We start from the raw sequence: 13,848 nt of genomic DNA on the forward strand, positions 1-13,848 counted from the left end.
TGCAAATAAATTATGATAAAGATACTTTTCTACCAATTATATCAAAGATACTTAAACTTTAAATATGAGAATTAAAACATTCAAACAAAATTGTTATTGAATATTTTATTATGATATTTCGTTTTCTATTATCTTATATAGAATTATGACTTTTATATTTTACAATTGTTTATAAGGTGATTTATAATTTGTTCTTTGAAATTACAATATTAAGATTTTCTCTTTAAAATAACACCTCTTATACTAAAAAGAGACATTGCTTTGTGCAAAATGCGTCGCAACTCTTTAAAATAATTATTAAAAAAAAATTTACTTTCACGTGGGGGAGAATAAAATTTTCAAAAAAATTGTAGTGACGTTAAAACAACGTCGCTACCAAAAAGTTTAAAGTAATATCTATATGAATAAAGGAAAAATAAATTATGTTAAAAAGATTTTTCTACCTATTATATCAAAAAGTCTTGAAACTTTAAATATGAGAATTAAAACATTCAATACAAATTTTTAACATAATTGTTATTGAATATTTTATTGTAATTTTTGTTTTCTATTGAATTTTATCTTATATAGAATTATCACTTATATTTTACAAAATGTTTATAAGGTGATTTATAATTTTTTTTCTTTAAAATTAACTCTCTCTCTCTCTCTCTCTCTCTCTCTCTCTCTCTCTCTCTCTCTCTCTCTCTCTCTCTCTCTCTCTCTCTCTCTCTCTCTCTCTCTCTCTCTCTCTCTCTCTCTCTCTCTCTCTCTCTCTCTCAGATATCACCTCCTAATCTAGGGATGGCAATGTATAGAATTTGGACAGAAAATTATAGTACTCATTTTTGTATTTGCATTTTGGAAAAATATTTGTATCCGAACTCATACCATGTGATCAAGGGCTTGTACCCGTATATATACCCTACACTACAAGAAAACAATGCAAATCACGTCGCAATCCTGAAAGAGACCTGATACCTAAGCCCCCTAAAATTTCCGGTTGACAAACTTTTTTCCATGCAACTGTGACCATTTTCCTTTTATTAATATTACCACTCCATATGAAATTATGACAAGCTCCTTCAATATTCTTGAGAAGAGAGATAGGCCAAGACTAAAGTCCCATGGAGTGAGAGAGTTTCAGCTAGATGACAACCTGCACAAGTGTATCTCTTCCTGCAATAGACAATAATGAGCCTTTCCAAGCATATAACTTGGAAAGTAATTTGTCGGCACACGATTGAAGATGTTAAGCTTTGACTTTTCCTTTAAAGATAGGAGCCCCCAAATAATTAAAAGGAAGATAGCCTTTTCTAAAAACAGTTAAATTGAGCAACTCGAGAAACCTGTTGTTGCTAATATTACCACCATACAAAGAAGATTTGACAGTGCTGGAAACTTGTCCGGAAGACAAAACATATTGAGAAAAGAAAGATGAGAGGGATCTTATATTGGATTTAATTCCTTTGCAGAAGATGAGAATGTCATCGGCATAAATAATGTGAGTAGGGAAGGGTTAATTGTTGGTACCTTTCATAGGATGGAGTTTACGAATATTCCCCAAATTAGAAATACCTCTACTCATGACTTCCTCAACTAAGCAGAAAAGAAGAGGAGATAACGGTATCCCTACCTGACCCCTCTAGCACACTTGAAATAACCATGCACAAATCCATTAGCCATGACTGACATATGAGTCGAGTCCAGAATGGTATGAATCAAGGAGGAGAATTTCTAAGAAAAACCAAAGCTCTTAAGGAATTGCAGCAAAATATTACTATCAAGAGTATCGAAGGCCTTATTCACATCAACTTTGATAGCAATATTCTCACCAAACTTATTTTATCGAGAAGGTTAAATGCATCCAAAGCCAAACAAATACAATCTTTAATATTCCTATCCCTTATGAAACCTTTTTGAATTTAAGATGCAGAATGAAGGAGGAAAGTATAAACCTTTTTGTTCCTTTGAAATAAGATGCAGAATGAAGGAGGAAAGTATATCTGCCATGATCTTTGTTATAATTTTGAATTTAAAGTTAGATAGAGCAATCGGTCTAAACTTGTCCAAGAAATTAACGTTATTGGTCTTGGGAATAAGGATGATAATGCTAACACTAAAATTGGGCAGAATCCATCCTTGGTTGAAAAATTGAATCCCAACATTTGGCACACCAAATTAGACAATGTTCCAATAAGTTTGATAGAAAAAACCACCAAAGTCGTTGAGGCTGGAGATTTATCCATGCTAAGGTTGAGAATAACACTTTTTATTTCCTCCAAGTAGGGGTGAGAATAGGCCAGACTAAATAACAGGGGCCTACGGCCTAGCTTACACAGGTTCAGGTACGGCCAGACTTTTTTTCAAATAGAAAAGGCCTAGGCTTTTTGAAAAGCCTATTTAGCTAAAAAAGCTAGGCCACATGCCATATAAAAAGCCTTTTAAGTCTAGTAGGCTGACCTATTTTAATAAAGAGATTAGAAAATTCCTTTGAGGGTCAAAAATGATATCAAGAATGATATCATCTACGTCTTCAGGTGAGTGATGTTACATTTAGAACTCTTTATCTCGGACATTTTATGGAAAAAAAAGGTGTTACGGTCTCCCTCATGATGCCAGAAAATTTTAGCTTTCTCTTTCCAATAAACTTCTTCAATATATATTTCATGACACTTTTTTAACATTTCTTGTATTCAACATGTTTCTTTAAACAAATAAATCCCTAAGTTACTTGGTCTTTTCTCATATTTATTGATAGAGGATAAATTGACAAATTAGTCAAAAATAAAATATGTTGGAAAGGTAATGTTATTTAAATATTTCAGAAGTTAAATGGAGATCCATTGACAGTGTAAAACAATTTTACAGTTTAAAAAAATTTACAATGTTATCCAATAGAAATATATCACTCTGCCATATCATATAAGTAATTTAAATTTTGTTGTCTGACTTTATAAAATACATGGTCGTCATTAGTTGACAGTGTCAATTTTGCATCATTCAATTTCTCTATTTTGGTTCCATGAGTTGTAATATGTTAGTAAAAATTAAATTATTATTTTAATTGCTAAAGTTTAAATTTAGTTTGCAAGATACTTCTAAATAATAAGTAATATTATTTTATTTTTCATTATTTCTTATTTTTTTCAAATAAATAAATAATTACATTTGACCATATTTAATAAATACTATTTTTTATAATATTTATTCCCTAAAATAGGTGTATAAAAAATTATTAGTCTTTTCAAAACTAAAAAAGAAGTAGGTTTAACAATTTAGTGTTCTATAAATTAACATCAATACAAGCCTTGTAGGTACCATTTCACTATGGCATATCAAAGCTCAATCACCTTAAATTTTTCAATATTATTGATCACTATGCTAGTAGTTGAGGCTACTGATTTCTTTATAAATCCTAAAGTAACTGTTATAATTCAGAATGATATTGATCCACACCCAATCCCCTTAGATCTCACTGTCCATTGCAAATCTAAAGATGATGATCTTGGATTTCACACACTCGCATTTGCAGGAACTTACTCGTTTCGATTTAGACCATTAGTGTTTCCAAGTTGGGCTTTCACTATATTCTTTTGTAGTTTTACATGGAAAGGAAGCCCTTATCTTCACTATCTTGACATTTACGATGAAGCCATGGATAACTGCAAAATTTGTGGTTGGAAAATAAATAAAAATGGTGGTTGTAGGCTTTATAAAGGATCGTATAAGGATTGTCAAGAATGGAAAAGCGTTCAACTAATGGATGGGAATAGTACTTCTAAGATGTAATTCTTGGTTTTTTAAGTAATGAAATGATACAAGTATAATATTTTTATCTAAGGTTTTTTATTAAATAATTCACTTCATTAACGATGAATAAATAAATGAGATCTCGTGGATTTGAACATGCGCTCATGCATTTAATATCTATATGAATGAATTATGTTAAAAAGACTTTTCTACTGATTGTATCAAAGAGACTTAAACTTTAAATATGAGAATTATAACATTCAATACAATGCTTTAAAACATAATTGTTATAGAGTATTTTATTGTAATTTTTTTTTCTATTGAAATTTATCTTATATAGAATTATCACTTATATTTCACAATTGTTTATAAGGTGATTTATAATTTTTTTTCTTTGAAATAAACTCTCTCTAAGATAACACCTCCCAACCTAGGGATGACAATGTATAGAATTTGGACAGAAAATTATACTTCTCATTTTTATATTTGTATTTTGAAAAAATAATTGTATTTGAACTCATACCATATGACCAAAGGCTTGTACCTATATATATCCTACACTACAAGAAAACGTTAATCAATGCATGCGATATATCCACATGAATATCGGGACGGTAAAAAGGGACGTTGCCACATGTAAATCACGTCGTAAATCTTAAAAAAGAAAAATTCAAGTTTTCACGTGGGGTTGAGTAGAATTTTCGAAAAAATTTGTAGTGACATTTAAAAACACGTTGCTGTCGAAAAGTTTAAAATTATATATATATATATATATATATATATATATATATATATATATATATATATATATATATATATATATATATATATATATATATATATATATCCTACACTACAAGAAAACGTTTACCAACCATGCGATATATCCACATGAATACCGGGACGGTAAAAAGGGACGTTGCCACATGTAAATCACGTCGTAAATCTTAAAAAAGAAAAATTCAAGTTTTCACGTGGGGTTGAGTAGAATTTTCGAAAAAAAATTGTAGTGACATTTAAAAACACCTTGCCATCCAAAAGTTTAAAATTACAGTAGAAACTCTTTATATTAATACTCAGTAAATTAATAAACTCTCTAAAATAATAAATTTGTCCTGTCCCGACTTGGGCCAATGTAAAAAATTGAAAAACTCGATAAAATATTAAGATAATAATTTTTCAGGAGATTCCTTTATAATTTTCGGTCCTAAGAAAATCATAAATTAATAATTCATAGAAACAGGAAAAAATATATTACACTATATTGAAATATGATTCAATAGTTGTTTCCTTTAAGAATATATTGAACATGTTTGTTCCTCTTGTTTACATTTATTATACTTCAAAAGTCATTATTGATTTTCAATACATATGAACACAATAGTTACTAATTTACGTTGAGTCCCAAGATTCGCTGCAACGTAATTTTAAGAGGCCTTTTTGTTTGATATGTACAGTATAATTATTTAAAAAAAAATTAATTTTTGAAGTGGGAAGAAGTTTTAACTTTTTAAAATATGTATAGTGACGTTTATTTTGTGAAAAAGATTGACTAATAATTTAATTGGAACTGACACATTTATAGTACAAAGTGATAAAATTCATTTCTATTGTTATAAAACTAACTAAAATAATAGAGATCAAAGAGAGATAAAGAAGAAAGAGAGCAATATTATCTTATCTTATTTCAAGTGTGCTTTACATTGTAATATGAGTCTCTATTTATAGGACTCAAGGGAGATAGAAAATCACACATATTAAACACATATTAAGTATGGAATAGGAAGATGAAGAACTAGGAGATGGATGGACATCCACTAACATAAATATTCATAACACTCCCCCTTGGATGTCCATTGAGGATATGCCTCGTTAAAACCTTACTAGAAAAAACCCAGTGGGAATAATTCTAGTGAAGGAAAAAGAGTACAATATCCTTTAAATGTGAATTGCCTCGTTAAAAACCTTACCAGGAAAACCCAATGGGACAAAACCATGGTGAAGGAAAAAAGAGTGCAAAACATATGTATTTCTCCCCCTCATGCAGACATTTACATGTGAGACGATATTCTTTGTAGTCGTTGCTTAAAATGTCTTCTTCGAAGTGACTTCATGTAGTGGTAATAGTTATGCAGGATTTTATGAAGTTATTGCCATGATTTGTTTCATAGATCTCCATGAAATGGTTGTACCATCACATGTAAATAAATAACCTCTTTCTGATCTACCATTGTGAGAATCAGACAAGTAACCTGCATCTCTAAGATAATGAAGTATATGGTTGACCGCTTTCCAATTTCTTTGTGTAGATGAATAATTCTATCTTACTTATAGATTGACCGCAAATGATATATCATGATGTGTATATTTAGCAAGGTGCATTAGTACTCCAATTGCACTAAGATATAGTACTTCAGGACCAAGCAATTTTTATCCTTTTCTCGAGGCCTAAAAAGATCTTTCTCCATATATAATGATCTAACAACCATATTGGAGTAGGCAACATGTGACATTTGTTCATATAGAATCATTTCAACACTTTTCTATATAGCCTTCTTGATGTACAAATATTCTTTTGTCCACATGCTCAATTTGCAAACCTAGACATATTTTGTCTTTTCTAGGTCATTCATCTCAAACTCTTTATTTAAGCAATTTATAGCTTTTGGAAGCTCTTCAGGAGTTCCAATAATACTTATGTCATCCACATAGACAACTATTATTGCAAATACTTTTCCACATCATTTTATGAAAATAAAAGGACAAATTGATCATACCACATGCGTCTAGATTGTTTCAATCCATAGAGAAATTTGTTCAATTTGATGGAGTGGTTTTCTCGAGATCCAAAATTACGTGCCTCTGGTATATTGAACCCTTCAGGGAGTTTCATGTAAATGTCACTATTAAGTGAACCATATGAATAAGATGTCATTACAACCATCATGTTCAAATTAAGCCCTTCATATGTTACAAGGCTAATGAATTATCAAAAATCGATTGAATCCACTACAGGTGAATATGTTTTATCAAAATCAATCTTAGGTCTTTGTGAAAATCATTGAGCAATAAATCAAACTTTATATCATTCTTTTCTTTTTCACAAAAACTCATTTATATCACATTAGTTTCACACCTTGACGTGTTCGGACTACAGGTCCAAAAGTGAGTTACTTGTAAAGTGAGCTTAATTCTTCTTCAATTGAATATATTTATTTTGGCCAATTCTCACTTAGTCTACAATATTTAATAGACTTTGACTAACGATCCTCGTTATCATTGATAACTTTTAGCGCTATATTGTATACAAAGACATTGTCAATATTGACTTTATTTGGTTATCTCAATTTCGGTTCCATTGCATTTCATCCATGACATAATTTATCGAGATCTCTTTATTTCATATTTCAAGTACTTGATTTGTTCTTCTGGAACTGAAAATTAAATTAGGTCATTATGCTTTTAGCATTTTCATATCCTCACTTGGGTCATCTTTAGTTTCTTTTCTTAGTAGAGGACTTTTAACATTGGAACCGACTTTCATACTACGCTTCAGGCGCAGCAACAACTCATTTGCAATATTATATTATCCAATAGGAGAATAATTTATTTCATAAACTTTGCAAATGAATAATATTTTGAACTTTTGGTTCATATTGATTTGTACGATGATCAAGACAACAATTTATTTTAAATTATTCATTTGAACTTCTTGTTCATGATTTCAGCTGTTCATTTGAACTTCTTGTTCATGATTTCAGCTGCTTATTCCCCCCTCTTGGGAAAATTAATTTATCAAGTGATAATCAGCCTACTGGGCTGCAATCAAGTATTTGATTATTTGCTCAAATTATATCCTCAAAATTGAGATTCATATTAATTATATTTTTCCAATATTCTTTCATGACTCGTCTTAATGTATTATATTGGAGCAATTGGAATATACACAACACATCCAAATATTCACTTAGATGAGAAATATTAGAATAAATTAGGGAGGACTAAGATATAGTATCTTGTTGGCTTAATGCGAATAAATATCTTAATATCATACTTTAGATGTTTCAAATATATAATTTAGAATTGATGATCTCATGAGTATCAACCATATAATTAACTTTAGACGTCTAAAGAATGGATCTTCGGGTCCATTTTCTTTTTATGAACATATATTACATGATATTCAATATCAATTTTAATAATATATATGTGATACTTATACAGGAATTTCTATAAAAAAAAGTCCAGAAAACAAGATCTTAGTCTAATTAGGTGAGAAAATAATTTCACAAACTTCTGGTTGTGAATAGAGACATATGCATGATATTTTAGTCGATGCAACAGTTAATGTCATAAAAACGCAATTTCTCAAATTTTTATTTTCTTTTAGAAACACACAAAAATTTAATGGATTGAAGAAACTTCTGGTTCTTCAATACAAATTATTCGCATCATATTATATCCGAGATGACCCAACCGGTTTTACCAACGATACATTTAAGTGTAATTTGTAAACTACTGGTTTACAATGACATGTGCTTAAATTGTACTAATATAAGTGTAGTACAAGCCCAAGGAAAAAAAGACGGTAGCTTTTCTATTATACATTTTATGTCCAAATTCATTTGTGTAATACAAAGATATTCAATACCTCCAGTATAATTCAAAACCAATATAATAATAGTATCTCATTATTAAACACTTTAATCAAACACATTCATATGAACATATTATCATATAATTATCAAACAATTACCCCTTATAAAATTAAACATATTTAATCAAACAATATTATATCACTAAAATTATATCGTCATATAATTAATTTGATTTACTATCCTTCAGGGATGGATAAGTTCTTCAAAAACTATAAAAATAATTTATTTTTCTATCCTTCAGGGATACTTGATAAGTTCTTCAGGAACTATAAAATATATATAGACATCCACTAACATAAATATTCATAACATCTATAAAAAAATACACATGATAATATATAAATCTGTATTGTGCAGATGTGAGGGTTGAGTAGTAATATTAATTGCTAATTACGTACGCATGTGTTTGTATCGATTTTGTGCATTTTTATCCAATGTATTGTAGACAATTTTTTTTACAAATATCCTTAAATATGAGTCAAAATGTCATCCTTTAAACTATTTCGTATTAAACAAAATATTTTTTTTTAAGGAAGGTTAACTGTAATTTTTAAAATTTTCAAAACATTATCGTGTATGTTTGTTACAAAATTTTAAGTATTTTACATTTTGCTAATTTTTTAAATAATGAAAATTTAAAAAATACTTTAAAAGAGAATAGATAATATGCGTATTGAAATCGAAATGGGGTCTATTGGAGACTATAATTTATAATATGTTTGTCAATTAGAATAGATCATCTTAACATTCACCCATATTTGAGTCAATATCTTATTAATTAATTAATTAATTAAAATCTAATTCATCTTTTTGAATTTATTTTATGACTTAATTAATTAAGATTCTTAATTTGATAAATATATAATATAATATATATATATATATATATATATATATATATATATATATATATATATATATATATATTCAAATACTAATTATTATAATATAATAATTAAATAAGATTTAAATAAAAAATATTACTACAATTAGGCAATATGTCTTAATCATTATATTATAGTTCTTTATGCGCGCATCCGAATGTTATTTATCTTTAAATTTAAATTTTTAATCTTGTCCACCTCATATATCAATGATAAGACTACTACGCCTTTCGTTACTTCCGTATAATAAAACGGAATACCAACCACCACCACATTCATTACTTGATGACATGTAGCGATATGAATGAATGTCATGTAAATTTCATGTAATGTGATTTGTGAATCATGAAAGCTTTTATCTTGTCCATTTAATATTTTCCTACATAATATAAAAATAATTATAGCAATAATAATCTTGTAAATTTTATTTCTACAAAAAAAAAAGAGTTAAATAAATAAATTTATATTTAATGTTAAATCATAAATTAAATAGCTCAATGGTTTGAGTTTAAATTACATACACCGTCGTTTATTTGGATTCTAAAACACGAACGTTTGCTCACCAACAATCGTATTAGCTTATCGGGTTTTGGTATTGATGGTTGCCCATTGTGCAAATCTGCCCACAAAACTTCCATACACACGCTTCGGGACTGCAGAATAGTGAAAGCTATGTGGGATTGTATAGTGCTTGTCAGTTTCATAAATGAATTTTTCAACACCGGTTGGCTTGACTGGATAAAACTAAATATCTTCAGTGATATCCAAGGTCACCCGAATTGGTGCAACACCTGGGCCATTGCCTGCCATGTTCTTTGGTCATGGAGAAATCGTGAAGCCCATGATTGTAACTATACTCGGCCAAGCAATACTCATGAGGTGGTGGCTGATAGAGTTATTTAGTACAATACGACAGTCTTATGGAATAATAAGATTATGGAGAGAAGTCGGGATAGTATAGATGTGCATTGGTGTCCTCCTAGACATTCGTTTGTGCAGTTAAATATTGATGGAGGTCACGATAGTAACGGTATATCTGGTTGTAGAGGCCTTATTCGTGATATTCATGGCTCGTGGGTAGGAGGCTTTGCTAAATGCATTGGTTCGTGTAGCCCTCTCATGGCTGAATTATGGAGTATTTATATTGGCATCAAACTGACTATAGACCTTGGCTGCTTGAAAGTTGAAATTGAAAATGACTCTAGCAAAGCTGTGGATTGCATCAAGGAGAAGAATAACAAGAATATGCTTGTGGGGAGTTTAGTGTCAAGTACAAACAAGATGCTAACTCAATTTGAAGTTCTGGAGATTCATCACATTTTTAGAGAGGCCAATAAGTGTGCTAACTTACTTGCTCTTGAAGAAAAAAAAGTTAAAGGAAGATATTATTTACTACAGTGAGTCTCCTGCTTGGCTTGTGCATTCTTTGGAGAAGGATATGATTAGTGTTTCTTGTCCCAGGAGTATTTTTTTGTAGTTTTTGTTTTTTTTTTTTTGCCTTTGGCCCTCATCAATACCAAAAATAAAAATAAAATTAAAGGTTAGAAAATTGGAATCTTGCTAAAACGATTGTAGAACTGATTTAAATGTTTTTTTAATAAAAAATTCTCCTTTTCTTAATTTTTATTAAAATATATATTTTTTATATTACCTCTAAATGTTTTAATATATATATATATATATATATATATATATATATATATATATATATATATATATATATATATATATATATATATATATATATATATATATGAGAAAATGGGTGATGCACTGACAGTGTAAAAAAGTTTTACACTGTCAACCAATCACGACCATGAATCAGGACAAGTCAGACGGTAATTTTAAAAAAACTTATATGACATGGCAAAACGTTTTGTTTCTATTGGATGACAGTGTAAAACTTTTTTACACTGTCAGTGTACTACCTTTAACCTATATATATATATATATATATATATATATATATATATATATATATATATATATATAAGATTCCATAGACAAAATTATGCTAATTAAAAAAGTTGGTTAGAATATTAAATTTATTGACTATGTATAAATTTTTTTACAAATTTATCTTCAGGAAAGAAAAATAATTGAGTTTCATGATCTTCATTAGTTGACAGTGTCAATTTTGCATCATCCGATTTCTCTATTTTTGTTCCATGAGTTGTAATATGTTAGTAAAAATTAAATTATTATTTTAATTGCTAAAGTTTGAATTTAGTTTGCAAGATACTTCTAAATAATAAGTAATATTATTTGGTTTTTAATTATTTCTCATTTTTTTCAAATAAATAAATAATTACATTTGACCATATTTAAGAAATATTATTTTTATAATATTTATACCTTAAAAAAGCTGTATAAAAATTATTAATCTTTTCAAAATTAAAAGAACGAAGTAGGTTTAACAATTTAGTGTTCTATAAATTAAGATAAATATAAGCCTTGTAGGTACCATTTCACTATGGCATATCAAAGCTCAATCACCTTAAATTTTTCAATATTATTGATCACTATGCTAGTAGTTGAGGCTACCGATTTCTTTTTAAATCCTAAAGTAACTGTTATAATTCAGAATGATATCGATCCACATCCAACTCCCTTAGATCTCACTGTTCATTGTAAATCTAAAGATGATAATCTTGGATTTCACACACTCGCATATGGAGGAACTTATTCGTTTCGATTTAGACCATTAGTATTTCCAAGTTGGGCTTTCACTTTATTCTTTTGTAGTTTTACATGGAAAGGAAGCCCTTATCTTCACTATCTTGACATTTATGATGAAACCAGGGATAACTGCAAAACTTGTGGTTGGAAAATAAATAAAAATGGTGGTTGTATGCTTTATAAAACATCATATAATACTTGTCAAGAATGGAAAAGCGTTCAACTAATAGATGGGAATAGTACTTCTAAGGTGTAATTCTTTGTTTTTTAAGTAATGAAATAATATAGGTGTAATATTTTTATCTAAGGTTTTTTTTTGAGATGTCGCGGATTTGAATATGCACTCATGCACTTAATATCTGTATGAATAAAGGAAAAATAAATTATGATTAAGAGACTTTTTTGCCGATTATATCAAAGAGACTTAAACTTTAAATATGAGAATTAAAACATTCAAACATAATTGTTATTGAATATTTTATTATGATATTTCGATTTCTATTATCTAATATAGAATTATACTATGATATTTCATTTTCTATTATCTTATATAAAATTATGACTTTTATATTTTACACTTGTTTATAAGGTGATTTATAATTTGTTCTTTGAAATTACAATATTAAGATTTTCTCTTTAAATTAACACCTCTTATAGATTAAGCATGAAAATGTATAGAGTTTTGACATAAAATAGTATACTACTCATTCTCTTATTTGTTTTTGAAAAAAAAAATTGTATCCGAACTCATAGCATGTGGAAACTAAGGCTTGTTCCTTACATATAATCTACACTATAAGAAATCAATGCTCCAGTCACGTGATAGAGTTACTTGACTATCACGACGTTAAAAAAAATTTAGTGATATTAAAAACACGTCACTACTAAAAATTTAAAATAAGATTTATATGAGTAAAGAAAAAATAAATTATGTTAAAAAGATTTTTCGACCAATTATATCCAAAAGTCTTGAAACTTTAAATATGAGAATTATTAGAACATTCAATACAAATTTTTAACATAATTGTTATTGAATATTTTATTGTAATTATTTGTTTTTTATTGAATTTTATCTTATATAGAATTATCACTTATATTCAGGGGCGGAGCCAAGGCCCAGCTAGCCTGGGCAGGCGCCCGGGCTCAACCCCTATTTTCTATGTACTCCCTCCAATTTAATAGTCAATTTTTAAACAAAATCATGGACAAAATAGGGGCAAAATTAATAAAAATAGGGTGTGAAAATTAAAACAAATGAATAATTAATGGTGTAAAGTTTTGCCCAGACTGCATAAAATTTCTGACTCCGCCGGTGCTTATATTTTACAAATGTTTATAAGGTGATTTATAAAGTAACTCTCTCTAAGATAACACCTCCTAATCTAGAGTAGAATTTGGACAGAAAATTATAATGTTCATTTTTTATATTTGTATTTTGAAAAAAAAAATGTATCTGAATTCATACCATATGACCAAAGGCTTGTACCTGTATATATATCCTACACTACAAGAAAACAATACTCAACCATGCGATATATCCACATGAATATCAGGACGGTAAAAAGGGACGTGCAAATCACGTCGTAAATCTTAAAAAAGAAAAATTCAAGTTTAAAATTAAATAGAAAAAAAATCAATTTTTGAAGTGGGAAGAAGTTTTAACTTTTTGTAATATGTATAGTGACGTTTTTTTTGGTGAAAAAAATTGACTAATAATTTAATTGGAATTGACACATTTATAGTACAAAGTGATAAACATTCATTTATATAAAATAATACACATGATAATATATAAATCTGTATTGTGAGAGCTGAGTAGTAATATTAATTGATAATTACGTATGCAAGTGTTTGTACCGATTTTGTGCATTTTTATCCAATCTATTGTGGACAAT

The 13,848-nt window shown here is 28.5% G+C and overlaps 1 protein-coding gene across 1 annotated transcript; it reads left to right on the top strand.

The window, feature by feature from the left end:
- The first annotated feature begins 3,360 nt into the window (after window positions 1-3,360).
- Window positions 3,361-3,771, top strand: LOC131611062 (S-protein homolog 5-like). The gene has a single exon (XM_058883187.1). The coding sequence runs from the start codon at window positions 3,361-3,363 to the stop codon at window positions 3,769-3,771; it is 411 nt and encodes a 136-aa protein (XP_058739170.1).
- Window positions 3,772-13,848: the final 10,077 nt, after the last annotated feature.

This window comes from Vicia villosa, linkage group LG6, assembly GCF_029867415.1.
Source record: "Vicia villosa cultivar HV-30 ecotype Madison, WI linkage group LG6, Vvil1.0, whole genome shotgun sequence".
NCBI lineage: Eukaryota > Viridiplantae > Streptophyta > Magnoliopsida > Fabales > Fabaceae > Vicia > Vicia villosa.